The 18,363-nt window shown below is 45.7% G+C and overlaps 1 protein-coding gene across 1 annotated transcript in view; it reads right to left on the bottom strand.

Annotated features, from left to right (window-relative positions):
- BCO1 (beta-carotene oxygenase 1) overlaps positions 1 to 18,363 on the bottom strand; it is a 68,709-nt gene that overhangs the window by 15,579 nt on the left and 34,767 nt on the right. The window contains exons 7-11 of the mRNA XM_037516214.2: positions 15,660 to 15,788; positions 6,759 to 6,888; positions 5,047 to 5,194; positions 3,324 to 3,471; positions 788 to 1,005 (exon numbers count right to left, since the gene is read on the bottom strand). Coding sequence (XP_037372111.1) covers positions 788 to 1,005; positions 3,324 to 3,471; positions 5,047 to 5,194; positions 6,759 to 6,888; positions 15,660 to 15,788 — 773 coding nt within the window. The remainder of the gene's footprint in view (positions 1 to 787; positions 1,006 to 3,323; positions 3,472 to 5,046; positions 5,195 to 6,758; positions 6,889 to 15,659; positions 15,789 to 18,363) is intronic.

Raw genomic sequence — 18,363 nt, 5'->3', positions numbered from 1 at the left:
GGATGTTTTCCTCTGAAGAGGGGAGTGGGTGGGGGGCAGAAGAGGGTGTGATACACTGCTCTCTGTGCTTGGGTATTATTTATATACTTAAGCATTTAATCCACTGAGAAATCCCTTGATACTTTTCACAAGCAACAACAGGAAAAAAGCACACATTTACATATATCCACATACATCTACAGACACCTGTGCATATATGCATATATGCACATAGACATACAATGACTCAGGCCTATGTATACACACACACACACACACACGCATGCTCAGACAGATACTTAGACACTTGGTGTATCTGAATTGATGATGCTTCTGTTGTACCATTGAACAGAACTTTCTGTCACTGTGATGTCTAAATCATCCATGGTCCCTGCTCTCTGACCCCTGACATTACACACTGGCTTCAGGGATGTGGAAAGGGTCTTGTCAGTGGCTGGTGGAGCCTGCCAGGAGCCCAGATATTGGTCAGCCCTGAGGAGCGGGCCCTTCGGGACTCCCTTGGCTCCTGAGAGTGGCCTGGCCTAAAGTCATACTCCCTTCTGGAGACAATCCTCTTTACTGTCACTGAATTGAGAGTATAAATTCTTATCACACTTGCCCTGATTTGGGACTACTGGGAAGGTTCATCCCAGCTTCAGAACTCTCTGGAAAAGCCAGGTGAAGTCTCTGGAGAGACTGCATGGTAGCTCCCTCCCTTGCTCCTGCGTGCTGACTTCCACCTCAGAGTCTGCCTTTGGGGACACCTTGCTCTAGGGGCGTGCCTTGTGTGTGCCCAGGAAGGCCTTACCTTGTCATCCTTGTGGAAGTTCAGGCAGGATGCCCAGCTCACTCCCCGGACATATGCCGTCGCCATCTTGAGAATATCCATTTTGAAAGGCTGCTCAAGAAAAATGATGTAGTTTTCCGTCATTCCAAAGCTGTGGTAATAGCTCGGGGAGAGGAGGGAGCGAGAGTTGATGGAGCAGAGCACCTCTGCGTGCTTCCAGCAGTTCTTCTTTTTGCCTTCTAGAGAAAAGTAAGGAGGAGGGCCTGGTCAGGCTGCCCAGACTTCACACCCCCTCCTGCCCCCAGGCCTCTCAAGCCCACCCAGTAGCCAAGAACCCCCTTGGAGTAAGGGTGACAAGTGAGTGGGTGAGGGGGTGCTGCCTGGCTACAGAGGCCTGGGGCCCTTCCCACTCGGGCCCCACTCCCCCTGGTCCTATAATCAGAAGATTCTGAACCAGAGTCCAGTGTCTGGGCCAGGGGTCTTCAGGGCAGCTTGGGGGTCGACTCCAGCCTCCACTCCCTTTTGTGCACTGCTTCAGCCTCTGCACACCAGCCAGAGCAGTTTGTTTTCCAGCCACAACAGCGCTGAGGTATATTTGCCCCAGAGGCTACATGTCTGCAAAGCCTCAGATATTTATTCTCACGTCCCTTAAGGAGGGGTCAGCCCTGCTCTGAAACAATGCTTCTCAAACTTTAATGTGCATAAGGGCCCTGGGGGTCCTGGTAAAATGAGATGTTTGACTCTGTATGCAGGGCTGGGGCTACATGCTGCATTCCCATCCAGCTCTAGGCATGTGGGTTTCTGTTTTAACGCACCCCAGAGTTTGGCATGCCATTTCTGGCGTGTCCATGAGGTTCTCCTGGCACTGCCATTGAGAGCATTGGGAATGAAACTGAGGACCTGCCATGGGGGTGGATGGTTGGGGGGGTACTTTTAATATGTTGTCACAGTTGAGGGAGGTTGTGTGAATCCCATTTAAAATATGGGAAACATGTTTGGTAGAACGATCCCTCTTGTTATGGCCAAATTTGCAGAGTTCAGGCCAGGAGACAGAGCCCCTTAGCTTGACTACCTCCTCTGTTACTTGGGATTATCATACAGAGAACAGGGAGAAAGAGTGGAGCATTGTCAGCACCTCACCCTGTGTGTTTGGGCCCAAACACCCAAGGAACTCAGCACACATTGGGTTTTCTTAAGCCTCTGCTGGGTGAGTCACCGCCGGCCAGAAGGCCTCCCCGCCCAGACCTGGGGCAGGTTGGTAATGAGTTATCGGTGGAGCGTCCCCGCCTTTCTTGTGGCCACCTGGGCACACCGTAAACAGCAGTGGTGGGTGGGATGCTGTGGAGCTGTGGGGAAGTTCTTTTCTTCACAAAACAAGTAGAGCACAAAGCAAAAAGAAATGAAAGCAGCCTGACTAGGCGGCAGGACACCTCCATGAATCCCAGGGAGGCCCCCAGCATGGAGCAGGAGCTCAGAGGAGGTGCTGGTGGCTCCTGTGAGCTGCAGGACGATGGAAAGGTGACCTCATTCCCCTGGGCCTCACAGTTCAGCTCTGCAATAGATGCCTAGAACTCAAGTGCTTAGACCACCCCAGGTCTGCTGTGCTGGCAGTCTCAGCTGGACCCTGTACCCCTTTATTGGCTTAGTTAATGGAAGTCCATTTAACTATAATACTTGTTGGACCTTCTGACCTTGGGGACTCACATCTGCTGACAGAGCCTGGTAATTTGCTCAGGAGGTTCTACAGGTCTGGGGGGAAGGGGGAATCAGCAGGATCACAAGATAGAAACCAGTTTTCCAAAACTAGAAGGTCAGGCCGAGCACCCTTGTACTTGTGCATGATCTCCAGGCCTTGGAGGCCTGGTCTCTGGGGTGTGGTTCCCAGAAGGGTCCTGGAAAATAAGGGCTAGGAGCTCCACCCTCCTCCCCCTCAGGAACATGCAATCACAATCGGCCTGGATCCCAGCCCTACATGGAGAAGGTCCAGAAAGCCCAGAGAACAGGGTGCGGATCTGGAGTGGATCCCAGCAACCTGGCTTAAGGGGCTGGGATGAAAGTGGAGGAAACAACCCTAACATATGAAGATTTGTTACATGACTACAATAATGGATGGAGGGAAGGATGGATGGATGAATGGAGGGAGGGAGGGAGAAAGGGAACAAGAGAGGGAAGGATGAGTGGGCAATTGGATGGATAAGTGGATGGGTAAATGGGGGGTGGATGGGTGGGTGGGTGGATGGATGGATGGATGGATGGATGGATGGATAAATTAATGAACTGGAGCCTAAGAAAAGACTGAAGTAAGATAAATGGTGGATGGATGATGAATGGATGGATGGATAAATTAATGCACTGATGAACTGGAACTTAAAGAAAAGGCTAGAATAGTAACAGGATTCATTTCTTCCAGTAACGTGTCTTTTCAAAGGGGAAAAGTGAGGTCATGGTCACCTGACCCACCTATGAGGGAAGTTGTCAGAGTCTTATGTCGTCAACAAAAATCAGAGCTCCTCCGAAGGTGGTCTCAGCGCTTTGTTATCGCTCCCAAATGACCTACCTGGCACTGTGGCAGGGACCTTAAATATCACATATTTTGTCTTCCCCTTGTTCATGATGGATGTGCCTATGTTGATAACATTTCCAGCCTCATCATAATGAGGATGCGCTGTGGCCACGTTCACACCCACGTATTTACGATAATCAATCTGCAAAATACGACAACCGCTTGACTTTAAAAAAGGGAGAAGGTGAAATACTGTGAAAAGATTGATTTTAGGTTCAGCGAGATGATATATATTTTTGCATAGCTCCTGATCTGAAAATAAGGCAGACTTCACCTTGAACGAGGATGTTTACTCTTGTAACCTGATTATTCCCTCACAGAGACCTTCAATATGTAAGCAGTTGGTGGGAGTGGGGGGCAGGGGGTGAGTGGCCTGCATGTGCTTTCTGTGACAGGTGCTCCCACCCTGCTGCCTGGCCCTGCCAGGTGTCTGCTCCCATGGAGACAGTACATGGCACCACATGGAGATCTGAGCAATGACCTGGGCAGAAGCAACCTTAGAGCGAATCTTGCCCACTGTTCTGTGTCTTTCTGTTTAAGTCACTTAAATTCTCCTCCTTTGCATTTGACAGAGGCATAAATCTCCAGACCTCTCTGACAGTTACTCTGGGAATGGAGAAGTAACCAGAACTTTCGGTTAAAGCAAACTTGACTAACAAGCTCCATAATGACCCAGCTCCCAACAGGCCTACATTATAGAACAATGGGGCACAACCATCTGTCCTTCCTCCCTAAACAGTACAACCTCCAGCTGAAAATCGGGCAATGCTCTCTGCTGTCCTAGTGCTCCCTTGCTGTAGTTTTGTAAAAGCATACATCAGTAGGATCTGTGCCGCCTAGCTTAAGAAAAGCTGGGCATAATTTCACAGCTAAGAAAAGCACTCCTTTTAATGGATCATTATAATGTACTGTGAAGACACTGAGGCTTGAACACCCAGCTGGAGACTGTAAGTGGGTCTATTGATTTTCACAAAAATGTTGACTTGATTCTACACAGGAAAGGTATCTGCTTGGGCACACATTTTTGTATCCTTGCTCTCTGCCTAATGCTACCCTCTTCAGGTTAATATGAGGTAGGACTTCTGGGAATCCTGATCATTCCAGCAAAGTCATTCATTCAAATTTCCATTGAGTGTCCACTCAATGGGCACTTTTATGGGGTGAACTATTCCTTCCAAAAGGGGAGAGTTGAAGTCCTAACTCCTGGTACCTGTATGCTGATATTTGTAGGTATCTGTAGATCCATACAAGTTAAAATGAGGTCACACTGGACTATGGTAGGATTATGGTGGGCCTTAATCTAGTAATTTGTATCTGTAGAAGAAACTGAAACGATGCATTTACAAGTCAAGGAAAACCAAGAATGTCTGGCAACCACCAAAGCTGGAAGAGGCAAGGTCTGATCCTCTCCTAGAGCTGTCAGAAAGAACATAGCCTACCAAAAACCTGACTTCAGATTTCTAGTCTCCATAATTGTGAGAGCATAAATTTCTTATTTTGTTACGGTTGCCCAAGGAACAAATACACAGAAATGAAAGAGACAGCCTCTGCCCTAAGGGAACTTAGAATCTAGTGCCAAGTGCTATATTGAGGAAGTTCAAGGTCAAAGGCATTAGAGGAGGGGGCTTGCCCCTTGAGTTCCTTCAGGCTACTTGGGCTCACCCAGGGGTCCCCCTTCTTGAGTCAGTAACAGGTGCTGGTTGTAGACTTGTGATACCTTCTCGCAGACCTGCAGATTCAGTAGATCAATTTTCCAGATGTAATTGGTCTCCGTGAGCGCATAGCAGTATTTTCCACACTTCATGATGTTAATCAGGCAGTTATCTGTGAAATCAGGGATAGTGTGGGACAGGTAGGAGAAAGCTCTGAGGAGGAAAGCAAACCAACAGGAGTCAGCGGTCACCCAGCTGGAAAATTCTACTCTAGATGACTTGTTTTCCTACCACTTAAAATGCTTTCCTCCAACCAAGGGCAAAAAAGTTCTATATCTCAATGGGTCACTGGAGGACTCCTATGACACAGATATGAAGTTACCCAAAGATAGTAATATGTTGAATTAACTAAGAAGTGAGTCAGCTAGGAAACATGGCTGCCAACCCAGTCCTCCTGGGCTCCCCCAAATCCAAAGATCTCCCACATTAGAGCCAGTAAGGCCTTGCGGATTATTCCCAAGTATTTTAAGAAGCTCTACAAAGAACATACATATATTCACAATGGCGCCCAGAGACTGGCAAAACACCACACTCTGGGCAGAAATGTGAGTATACATTGTGTATCTCAAATTTGTTCAGGAAATTAGTTTTTTTTTTTAAAGGAAAGCAAGCAAATTGTGAGTTAAGAACTAATAATTAATTTGATTAGAAGGCAAACAAAGCAGGAGAAAAGGAAGGTGAGCTCACGACAGTCTCCATGTTAGCGCTCCCCCTACTGTTAAGTAGTCTAACAGCAAGGATGCTCCACAGCTTGTGGTTTTGGATTCATCCCCAACCCCCTCCCTCACTGGCTCAGCAAATGTGAATGCAGTGTCTGCTGGTGTGCCAGCCCTAGCTGGCTCCTGGAACTTGTCAGATGATGTCAGTTCTGGAAAAACAGAAGCAGTCTTCCATCTCTGGCTACCTTTAACACCTTCCATAGCTCCTCCATTAGCGAGAGCACCAAGAAAGAGATTCTGATGGCAAGACTGAGTCCCTACCAACATTTTTTAATGATCAAATACAAAATATATTCATAGGTATCAAAACCCGGTAGATTTCAAATGTCTACAAATAAAAGTCTTTCCCTCTCCTTTTCCATTTGTCGTTTTCCCACTTCTCTTCAGTATTCTTACAGTTTCTTCTTGCAAGTACAAGTGAAAATAAATCTAAATTTCTCCTGCTTTTCTGCACAAAATATAATCTATGATAAGCTTTTTGTATACCTTGCTTTCTTGCTTGTTTTTTCACTTAACAGTCTATCTTGGAAATCTTTCCATTCAGTACATAAAGGGCATTCTCATTCCCCTTCACGTCTGCTTGGTATTTTCTTGCATAATTTTACTGTTATTTATTCAACCTCTTCTCTGTTGATAAAACATTTTGGTTATTTTCAGCTCCTCATTAGAACAAATGACGCAGTCACAAATAACCTTGCATGTTTGTCATATTAGATGCAAGCAAGTCTATCTATAGACGGGAGGGAAGGTGCATTTGTAATTGTGATAAATAATTCCAAACTGCTCCCCCTCCAGACATGGGAAAGTAGTTAACACTTCATTAGATGCTATCTGCCTGTCTTGCCTTCAGTGACCAGAATTGCCCACCTTACATGGTTCAAAGGCTACTCATAAACTTCTTCATGCACTGTAGAGAGATTTGTCAAAGGAGCACATGCTGGTGGTTTGGACCACCAGGGATATAAAAAAGCATGGCCAAATTAAAAATGAACAGTTACTTGGAAAATACACTTGTGCTAGGATCTGGATAGGCCATTGTTCCAAACTCTGACACCACGATCCTGTTTGCCTTGATGTTGGCCTTGTAGGTATTGCTCTCCAGGTACCTGTTGAAGTAGTAGACATTACCTGAAAGAGAAGAAACAGAAAAATCCCAGGATGACATCTTTACAGTTTTAAATCAAAGTCAGTGGTCCCAGGGATTTTGCTGGGGAGGCAAGGTGAGCTCATGGGGACAGTCTCTATTAACATTTGTGCCAGATGTAAGGAGCATCTCGAATGTGCTTTCATACATTTTCTCACTTAGACCTCAAACAATAGGGCAGGGCTATTACTTCATGTCATTATGAGGGAACTCAGGCTCAGACACATTCAGTCTCCTGGCCCACCATCACCCCGCCAAGTGATGCTGACCGGTCCATTGACCATCCCTTCCACCATGTTGATATCTGTGCAGTGTTAGGTTCAGATATGAAGGCTGGGGCTAAAAGGCTCCCAACCTGGCTGGGTTTCCCACGGGCCCCATTTAATCCAGGGAGCCCACACTGACCATTTTAACCCCTCAAGTAACAACTGATAGTGATTACAACCAACAGTGACTGATGCCCAATTCTGTATAGAGAGAAGGTCAGTATGTGTGCTGATGTCTAATTCATCTAAACCTGGCCTAGATCCATAAAGATCAACATGAAAATATACCAGATGGTTCTAGACTCATTTCTGCTTCCTGCTGCTGCCGTAACAAATTACCACAAACTTAGTAGAGCTTGAAACAACACAAATGTGTTCTTACTATTTTAGAAAAGAAAGTTGGAAAGGAGTCTTACAAGGCTAAAATCAAACTATCATCTGGGTGAGGTCCAGATGTATCAGGAGAGGCTGCATGGAGGAGGTTTCACTTAAAATCACTCTTGAAGGATTAGTAGACTTGAACTGCAATGGACTTGGGGGTTGGAGGTAGGAGAGACAGTAGGATGCTCCCATTAATTCTTTCCAGAGAGTCTGTTAGCAAAGGCTTGGAGGAGGGACATCCAGGATGCTTCCTGTTAGAGCTGAGTAATTTTGGGCAGGAGCACCAGGTAGGGACTTGAGAGCAGCAGGAAAGAGGTGAGGTCTGCAGGGCTGTGAAGACCAAGGCTTTTGAGCTTCATTTGGTAGATAATTTGAAACCTTGGGGAATTTATTGTTTTGTTGTTAATTAGAAAATGGCATTATGTTGATTTCTCTCCCTAGAGGACACTTTCCTTGTTGAGTGTAATGAATGCTTCCAATATGATCATGTATGCTTGGTACTACTGTGGTGCATTTTTATGGTCAAATGGCACTTTAGGAACTAGGGGGTGGGGTCTTTATACTGGGGGTTGGGCTTTAGGTTCAGCATGACTATATAATATTCTATTGATATATACTGTCCCTAAATATTAAGCTAAAGTGCTGTCATATAAACATTTCATTTCCATAAAAAAGAATCTCTCAGAAAAATGCCCATTACATACTTGCTATCATGACCACTAGCTTCTAAAAAAGAGAGAATGCATTTCTGAGAAATTCTTGACAAGTGCCCTTTTATATTTTAAGAAAAGAAAAACAGAACTAAGAGCTAACACCTATTGAGCTTGTGGGTATTAAGCACTGTGTAGGCACTTTATGTGATTTATCTGGTTTAATCCTCCAAACAATGAAAGTATATTGAGTACTACAACTAGAAGTATGTTCTTAGGGGCAAAAACTGTAATGTGATGCCATTTTCTAATTAACAGCAAGATAAAATATCATCTGATGGTTTCAAATTTCTTTTTTTCTTTTTCTTTTTCTTTTTAAAGATTTATTTATTTATTTATACAAGCACTGGGTACAGTCAGAAGCGTGGGAGGGTGAGAGAATTCACCAGAGCCAGAGCAGGGAGTAGAGCAGGCAGAAGGACCGAAGTACACTGCTGAGGGGAGCAGCGGGCGGCAGGAGAGGTCTGCACGCCATGTGGGACCCTCCTCCAGTGGCCGGGAGCAGTCAGGGATTGAACCGGCGCTGCAGAGGCTGCGGGCAGCTTCTCAATCCAGCGCTCAACCGCTGCACCACTGGGGAGGCCCAGTTTCAAATTTCTTACTACACGAAGCACAAAGGGCTAGGGCACTCACAGCCCTGCAGATACATTTCCCAGCTTATAAAATTGAGGCACAGAGAGGTTAAGTACCTTGCCTTAAGCCACACAGTTAACGAGTGGTAAGTTGGATACAAAGGTCAGCAGTTGGAAGACCCTAACACAGCAACTACAATCAGTATGACCATTCTTTCTGCTCCCTGTTATTCAAAAGATACCTTAGGGCCTCCCTGATGGCACAGGGGGTTAAGATTCAACCTATGAAGCTATCCACAGAGCCTGTGCAGCACGAGTTCAATCTCTCGCCAAGGAGCAACCCACATGGTGCAGCAGACCTCTCCTGTCTCACCTGCTCCCCTCAGCAGTGTATTTCAGTACATCTGCCTATTCTGCTCCCCACTCTGTCTCTGGTGAATCCTCTCACCCCCATACCTCTGGCCTGTATCCCAGTTCCTGTATGCATAAATAAATCTTTAAAAACAAAACAAAATACACCTATAGAAACATGCACTCTTAACAATATGTTCCCAGACTGAACATACCCATATAAACTATATCTTGGTCAAGAAACAGAATCTGAGCAGCCCCCGGGGAAGCCTCCCTCCCATCCAACCTAGTCACTAGCCTCTCCCCCAGTCTAGTGGATATTGACTTTTAACAGCCTTGATTTGCTTGCCCCAAGGATTGTGTCCTCATGTCTGTCCCTGAAGGATGTGAGGGTCCATTGTAGTGGTGCTGTCTCCCATGCTGCACTTACAGGAAAATCAGAACAAAATATTGTTACCATTAAGTAACACTAATAATAATAAAATTGCAAGAGACTACGAAATACCTGCCAGTGTTTTTTCCAGTTTTCAGCAGGTAAATTATGTGTCCCCAAGGGCATGAGATCATCTAGCCCCTTCTCAAAGGTGGCTGCTATGAATAAGTGTCCCTAAGATGCTTCAGGTGAGGGAGCTTTGTTGCTAGGGCAGCGGGAGAGGAGCTGGGGTTCGGGGTTAACCAAGGCTCAAGGGTTTAACCAGCATTTGTTTGGCATCTCGATAGGTCAGGAAGAGGGGATAGAATGTTGAGACTAACTGGCAAGAATGCTGAACCCTGCAAAGATTCAAATCTTTACTTAGATATGAATGTTTGGCTCCAACACCTACCAGTGATGCACTTGACCCTGCCAGATGCCAGTCTCAGTCTCCTCTACTGTCACAGTCTCCTCTACTGTCTACTGTCCTTAAAGTTGCTGTGACTTCTGAGGCCAGTAAACACAGCACATAGTAGGTGCTCCATAGGCTATTGAGAGGCAGTTGGTAGAGTGGGCAAGGCTCTGGCTCTGGTGCGAGTCCCATTGAATCTGTTTCCTCAACTGGAAGTTGGGGATCACACCATCCTCCCCAACTCAGGTTGCAGTTTTAAGTGAGAGGGGAGGATAGAAGGAGTTCAGACTGTTGGCACTCAGCTTGCACTTGGAAAGTGCTGGCTGCTGAAATTCTGGATTCTCCAACAATATCCTGGACACGGATACACACTAGTGTGGACCGGTGACACCACACGCACTGGTCTCCAGCCACGTGCTGCATAAAACCCACTCTGGGGCCACCCTGGTCTCCCCACGAGTCAGGCTGCCCCTTGCTGGTCACTCTCTGGGGGTTGCCATCCACAGGCAATGGCTGCCTAAAATGCTGAATTCTGTTCGCTTGAAATGTAAACATCCAGCCTAGGCTGCCTGTCGACAGGCTCCCTATTTCCTATAAACAACCAGCCCACAGTGCCAAGTGCTCAGAAGTCACAGGACAATGTGTCTCTGGAATTGCTCAAGGCTGACACTCAACATCAAGGTTGAGATTAAAGAAGGAGCCATGGACAGTCCACACCACCCTGCTGGCAGGGGATCCCAATTAGCCACAGTCCTTCTGAAAGGACACAAGTGAATAGCTGTGCGCTTGCTGGAATCTTCTAGAATTGTATTTGTTAGTTTGGACAGGGAGGAATATACATATATATGTATAATCCAAATATTATATAATTATATATCCTTCCCTACCAAACTAGCAAACATTAACTATTATGTAATATAGAGGGAATTCCCTATTATGTAAAATATAGGGAATTTACATATACGTAAAGAGCTGTTGAAAATTTACATAAATCAGTATATCAACATTGATATATATTTTAGATATATAGCAGGTCTTCAAATAATGTTGTTCTGTTCAATGTCATTTTGTTATGACATTGAGAAGAAAAAAATTCCCAACCACGCTGAATTTGGCGTTAAAGTTCATTTTGCTTGCTGTATGTGAGGACTTAATGTGTATATGTGTATATAAACACCTATATTTTCTATAGCTATACAGAGATTTTTTTTCTTTCTTTTTTAAAAATATATATATTTATTTATGCATGCAAAAACTGGGGTGTGGGCCAGAGGTGCGGGGGGGGGGCGGTGTGTGTATCACTGGTGTGGGGAGCAGAACAGGTGGATTGACTGAAACACATTGCTGAGGAGAGCAGTGGGCGAGACAGGAGAGGTCTGCTGCACCATGTGGGTCACCTCCCTGGCTGGGGATCGAACTCCTTCTGCAGTGGCTGAGAATAGCTTCATAGCGTTGCGACTTAACCCCTTGCACCACCAAGGAGGCTCTCTTTCTTTTCTTTTTAAAGTATACTTTCCAAAAGGCTACCTTGGAGTAACAATTGGAAAAAAAAAGTCAGATTTTGATAAGTTTCAATTCTCAAGAGCTCTTTGTACCTCTAAATCTCGTTGACTCTGGCTCTTAGCATTCATGTATTAAAAGGTTTGTGGGACAATTTTGCCTCAAATCATACGGCTGGGTGATTTGGCTTAGCTCACCTCTATGCCTACTTTATACAAAATTTTTATTTTGAAGTAATTTTTGACTCATATAAACGAGCACTTCCTATATGCCCTTCACCAGCTTCCTCCTCTCAGCTCTGCTCTTTGTTAAAATCTTTGTTCTTTTGAAGCATCAACATCCACTGGCCTATGTTGAAGGTCACACACCCTCTTTTTCTTTATGCTTTCTTCTCCAAGGTCTTTTCTCATTATTTGACACACTTTAGATGTCTCATGCAGCCTATAAACTAGAACCACCTGGGTATTTTAATAAAAGGCAGAAGCCTGAACCCCATGGCCCTCTAATAAACTTGGTCTTGGGTGGGTATGGTAAGCAGGTCGGAGGACCACTGTGCAGGTTTGCTGAAACCTCTGTGTGCTCAAAGTCGATGGGGAAAGGTATTAGAAACACGGAAATTCTGTTCCTACCCTTCAGGACTATCAGTCACTCAAGCCCCAGGGTAGAAGGGCTGGTCTTGGGGTTCTCAGCTTTAAGGAGTATGGAAGGTGGTGGTGGGTGGCTACTGAAACAGGCGATTCACAAACCTCTTTTAAGAAATATTCATTTTTTCAGAGACATCCTGCAGGGGAGGAAAAGGGAGGGTGATTAGAGAGAGGGAGGGAGGAGCACAGGGGACTATGGTGATGGTGCACAGGTGCATTGGTGAAGGAAATTCTTTGGGGACTACACCTAAGGGGGGTGGGGGAAGCAAACATTATTTAAAAATGAACAATGATGTAAAAAATATATACAAAAATAAATAAAAAAAATAAATATTGATTTTCTCTGCAAGCCAGAGAACTCTGCTTGCCCCCTGCATGCCCTTGACTCATGTACTGTAGTATTAGCATGTTTGGCTTATAGTTCCATTGTTAGACAATGGGAGCCATTGAGAGTTCTGGAGGAGAGGAGAGAAAGGACAGGCTGTGCCACACCAACAGAGGTAATGTGGCAGCCTCCAGTGGACTGTATGGGAGAGGTGTAGCTTGCAGCAGAGGAGATCAGAGACAAAATTACATAAGGTTTAGGACTTGAGGTTCAGGATTCAGAGAGCTTTGGATTTATATCTGACTGCTGCAACTTCTTGGCTGGGTACATTTGGACAAGTGACTTGGTTTCTCTGGGCTTTAGACAATCATCTGTAAAAAATGACATAATATAGTATCCTTCTCAGGAGCTGTTTGGGGCTGAGAGCATGAAGCACACAGGTTGGTGATCAGCCAGTACCCCCTGCAGTGAGGATTAGAGATGGCCTGGGAAAGGACTGAGTCCTTCTACCAAGAACTTCTACCAACACTTGACCTTGTTTGTGCCATTTGGGCTCCATAAAGAGTTTCTAAGTGTCCGTCTGGGCCAGCCCTCACACCAGGTGATGAAGATGCAATGCTTTGGACAGGCGCTCTTCTGGAGGTTCCTGTCTATGCTGGAGAGCAGAGCACAAAGCAGGCTGTACCTGGACTTGTGCCGGTTCAAGGGCAAGATGGGTGAAGGGCAAAAATTGGGTGTATTCTCACTGCCCACTTTCCACCAGTTCCAGGTTGCAAATAGAACTACTTCTTTCATGCTACTGCACTATATTTATTTTTAATTTCCTGTTTATTATGATGCTATAACATCTTAGAAAGCCATTTTGCCTGGGGAGAGACTGTCCTTCCCTGAACCAGCCAGTTAGAGGCTGAGAAGGCCAAGTCTGTCTTTGATATACAAATTAACCAATCCAGAGCCAACTTCCTGCATCTGGGCTGTACATCCCAGGAGGCCTTCATTATCCCAGGGCCTGGTGCAAGAACTTAGACCACCCTTCAGCCCAAGGCATGCCCACCAGAATCATTTCAACCAGCTAGTCCTAAGTTGGTCACCCTGCCTTGCCCTTGGAAACCCCAAAAAAGGCTGTGGCCAAGGAATCTACCCTGCTGCTGCCTTCCACCTCTTGACCTCTGCTGTCACCCACACAGCCCAGGGTGCTCTCCTGTTTCAGCATCTGTTGGCACAGCCACTGTTGTCTTCCTGAGCCTTTCTGCTTGTGTTCACACCAATTCATGAAAGAACACAAGCAGCTACTTACCTGTAATTATGCTTTTTTAGTACGAAAATCTACTAGAATTATTTAGAAAGTCTAAAGCATGTGGGATAACTTTCTGATGAAAGTTAGACACATAGTACTTGCCTGTTTGGCTCATCAAGAATTTTGGCGGAGGGCACTCAGTCGGTCATGCCTTGCTGGTTCCAGTGTCCCTTGAGCATCCATGGACGAATATAGGAATCCCCACCCCATAAGCTACGAGAGGTTAGCTCAGCAACCTGCCAGTTGGTCTGTGTGTGTATGTGTGAGCTGAGGTGAGGAGAGGGGAGACAGGTGCAGACTTTGCCCCAGATAACCAGGGGGCTCAGATCCTAGCCCACCTCAGTGCCCTCCCTCAAAAGTTGCTCACCCTTCCTCAAGTTCTGCCTCTGCAAAGACAAGGCAGCTCCTCCCACTCCCCTTAATGTGAGAACAGAAATGGAGCATGAAGGACCTGGCAGCTGATGAAGCTGGTCCTCCCAGAAAGGAGGCCTCTGGTCCTTCTACCTCATCCGGAATAGTGTTATTTCCCCAGGAATCGCTGGTAACTTCTGTTTAGAGACACCCACTCAGTGGCTGAGTCTCTGCTCAGGAGATGTTAGAGCACGTTGCTACCAGGGAGTCTGTGAGCGGAAAATAACTGCTGTCTGGCTTGAAAGAAATAAATCCCGTGAAAATAATAGCTAGTGCTTACTGAGCACTTTTCATGTGCCATACATTATACAAAGCTCTGTACACATTAATCCCTCTCAATTCCACAGCAACTCTATGAGCTACACTATGAGAATCTCCATTTTACAGCAGCCCAGAGAGGAACAGTAAAGGTAACTGAGTGAAGTTACCAGTAACTCGGTGAAGGTCACACAGCTGAGGTGCATGTTAGCTAGGATGGTGGAGCAGGACTTCCAACTTGGCCATAGCAGTGGTAGTTTTAGCCTTTGTCTGAGCCTTGCTAGACAAATAGTACTTGGAATCATCCCAACAGCTCTCCAGGGGACTATCAAGCTCTTTTTACTGATGAGGAGACAGAGGCTGAGGGAGGTGAAGTCACCACAGTTTAGTCATACTGGAATATATGGGGGGTAGAGAAAAATGTCATCAAGCTAAAGCTTTCAGACATGAATTTGCCCACGATGTGACCCTAAACCTGATGATGCCCCTTACAACCCTACCTGGGGAAAGGAGAGATGCTGAACTTTTGCTTGAGCTTTGTGGCACCCGTGGGCTGGCAGCAAGCATTGGTCTTCCAGCATTCTACTCTTCCTCGTTTGGTTTGACGTGCGTCTGACTCTGAAGCCTGTGACATTCCACAAGCTCTTGCTCATCTTATTGAGAATGAGTAATATTTTGCAAGTTAAACTCTGAAAAAGATCCTTGGCTACCTTTCCAGAGAGTTTTGTGTTTGTGATAAATAATGGCCTCCTCAAATGTCCATGTCCCAATTCCTGGAACCTGTGAATATGGTTCTTTATGGGGCAAAAGAGGTGTGATTAAATGAAGGGTTTTGAGAAGGTGTATGATCCTGGGTTCTCTGGATGGGCCCCCTGGCATCACAAAGGTCCTTGTAAGAGGGAGGCAGGAGGTCAGAGTCATTGAAGAACTGATGATGGAAAAGAGGGGGGGCAGGGAGAGAGGGTGAGAGGAGAGTGGGCACCACAGGTCAAGGAATGCAGGTGACCTCTAGAAGTGAGAAAGGGCAAGGAAATGGATTTTCTCCTGGAGACTCCAGAAGGAACATAGCCTTGTCCATGCCTTGGTGTTGTCCTACCAGACTCATTTCAGACTACCAACTTTCAGAACTGTAAGAGAATAAATTTGTGTGGTTTTAAGGCACCAAGTTTGTGTCATTTGTCACAGCAGCAATAGCAAAGTACTCGAGGGTTCTTACCGGATTTGACTGAAAAGCAGTGGAGCAGGGCCAGGCCATCAAACCAGTGGCTGTATCTGGTCTCACCCACTGTATGCATCCCAGGCCCATTGCGCAACAGCCTTCCTTGTAGCCACAATGGAATGTTGCCTGTTAAGGAAGGAATGAGGTTGTATAGCTCAGTACTGCTCAGGGCATCCATCCATTTACTCAGCTGTCACTTCTGGGAAGTATATAATGCACCTGACATTTGCTCACACTGAGGACACCAAGATGAATAGACATCACCCCTGCCCTCAAGTATACTCACTGTCCATTGAGAGGCAAAAACAGAGGAACCAACAGACACTCAAAATACAGGGTGAGCATTGGAGAAGATGCGGAGAAAGAGGAGCCCTATGACACGGCTGGGGAGAATGTAAACTGGTGCAGCCATTTTGGAAAGTGACCTGGATTTTCCTTAAAAAACTAAAAATTGAGGGCCTCCCTGGTGGCGTAGCAGGTTGAGCGCAGTGCTATGAAACTGTCCACAGCCTCTGCAGCGCGTGGTTGATTCCCAGCCAGCCAGAGAGATTCCCACATGGCGTGGCAGACCTCTCTTGTCTCGCCCATTGCTCCCCTCAGCAGTGTATTTCAGTCAGTCTGCCTGTTTCGCTCCCCACTCTGTCTCTGGTGAATCCTCTTACCCTTCCGCACCTCTGGCCTGTACTCTAGCTCTTGTATAAAAATAAATAAACCTTAAAAAAAAAAACAACAACAAAAACTAAAAATTGAAATCCTGTGTGGCCCAGCAATTCCCCTCTTGGGGATCTTCCCAAAGAACATTAAACCATGAAGTCAAAAAAATTCTATGCTCCACAGTGTTCACTGTGGCATTGTTCAAAATGGCAAAGACATGGAAACAACCTATGTGCCCCCCTGATAGAGGACTGGATCAAGAAGACATGGTCTATCCACACAATGGAATACTGTTGATATTTGGCCATAAAGGAAGATGAAATGTTGCCACTTACGGCCACAGGGAAGGAGTTCCAGGAAATGATGTGGAGTAAAGCACATCAGAAGGACAAAGATAAATATTGGGTATTTTCATCTATATGACAAAAACGAGGAGTCATAGCAGATGAACTGATGAAGCAACATAAATATAATTAGTAGATGCTAAAAAATGAAGCGAGGGGGGCCTCCCTGGTAGTGCAGGGGTTAAGACACAGCACTGTGAAGCTATCGGCAGCCAGGGAGGTGACACACATGGCGCAGCAGACCTCTCCTGTCTCGCCCGCTGCTCCCCTTAGCAGTGTATTTCAGTACACCTACCTGTTCTGTTCCCTACTCTGTCTCTGGTGAATCCTCTCACCCTCCACATCTCTGGCCTATACCCAGTTCTTGTATGCATAAATAAATAAATCTTTAAAAAAAATGAAGTGAGGTTTCTGAGGTTAAAGAAGGTAGTGGGAGAAAGAGGGATGGAAAGAAAGAAAAATTAAACAAAAGATACTAAGACACTGTGAGAAAGACAACTTGAAGCCTCAGGAACAAAGCCTCCCTCTGGAATGGGGTGAAGACAGGAGGGTGAGGATTCCTTCCTGCGGTGCGGGCAGGAGACAAGGTGCTGGGGTCTGAGGGGGTTGAGTATTTGCTTCACAAAGACATGAGGAAAGAACATTCTAAAGCTCTGCTAGGCAATATGGCGCCATCAGCCCTGAGAGGACACTAAGTGTGAAATACAGCCCAGATTTCAAAGATTTAACATGGGAAAAAGGGTAAAAGAGCTCATGAGCAATTTTACAATATTGATTACACGTTGAACTCATACTACTTTGGATATGTCAGGTTAAATATACTGTTACTTTTAATTTCACTGGCTTCTTTTAACTTTTTGAATGTGGCTGTTAGAAAATTAAGCATGACACCATGGCATGTGTTATATTTCTGTTGAACAGCACTGCTCTAGAGATAGGCTTGTTGGGATAACAAATAAAACTACTTATACCTGAATGGGTATCACTGGAGGAAGGTGATCCAAGGGATCAAAGACCAGGAAATGTTACAAGCTGCTTAGTAAAGACTAGACGGTAATTGTCATCTAAGCAAGTCCTAAGCAAGTTACTAGGCACCAAGTGACACAGAGGTCAATGACACCACCCTAAGGGTTTTGATTTGCTGCTCAGAAGGGGGCCCTATTGACAGAACAGGGAATGACAGCATCAAGTTTGTCCCTTGCAATATTTTTATTGCAATAAAATTCATATAACAGAAAATCTACCATTTAGAAGTACGCAGTTCAGAATATTGAGTGGCCGCTACCTCTAAATAATTATAGAATATTTCCATCACCCCCAAAAGAAGTACCCATTGGCAGTCACTCCACATTCCCCACTCCAGCCCCTAGTAACCACAAATCTACTTTTCTGTCTCTAAAGATTTACTCTTCTCGGTGGAATGTGCTCGGATTGGTTTCTAGCATTTGTCTCTGATGGCAGGTAGTATGCAGTGTGGACCGGAAAGGAGCCAAGGGGAGGCAGGTAGACCAGAGACCCAGGGTAGCAGCAGTGGAGAAAGAGGAAAATGATGGAGGCCAAAGACATGGATAGAATTTGGGAGTTTGACTAAATATGGGTAAAGGACAAGAAGCACTCAATGCCAGTGTGTCTCGCCTGGAGCAACTAAGTGGGTGGTGGGACTACTCAGAGCCCCCAGACGCAACAGAAAGAGCAGGCTGAAG

Source organism: Talpa occidentalis, unplaced genomic scaffold (assembly GCF_014898055.3).
Source record: "Talpa occidentalis isolate TD23 unplaced genomic scaffold, MPIMG_talOcc4v2.1 talOcc4.17, whole genome shotgun sequence".
NCBI lineage: Eukaryota > Metazoa > Chordata > Mammalia > Eulipotyphla > Talpidae > Talpa > Talpa occidentalis.
This window is presented reverse-complemented; position numbering and strand designations above follow the sequence as displayed.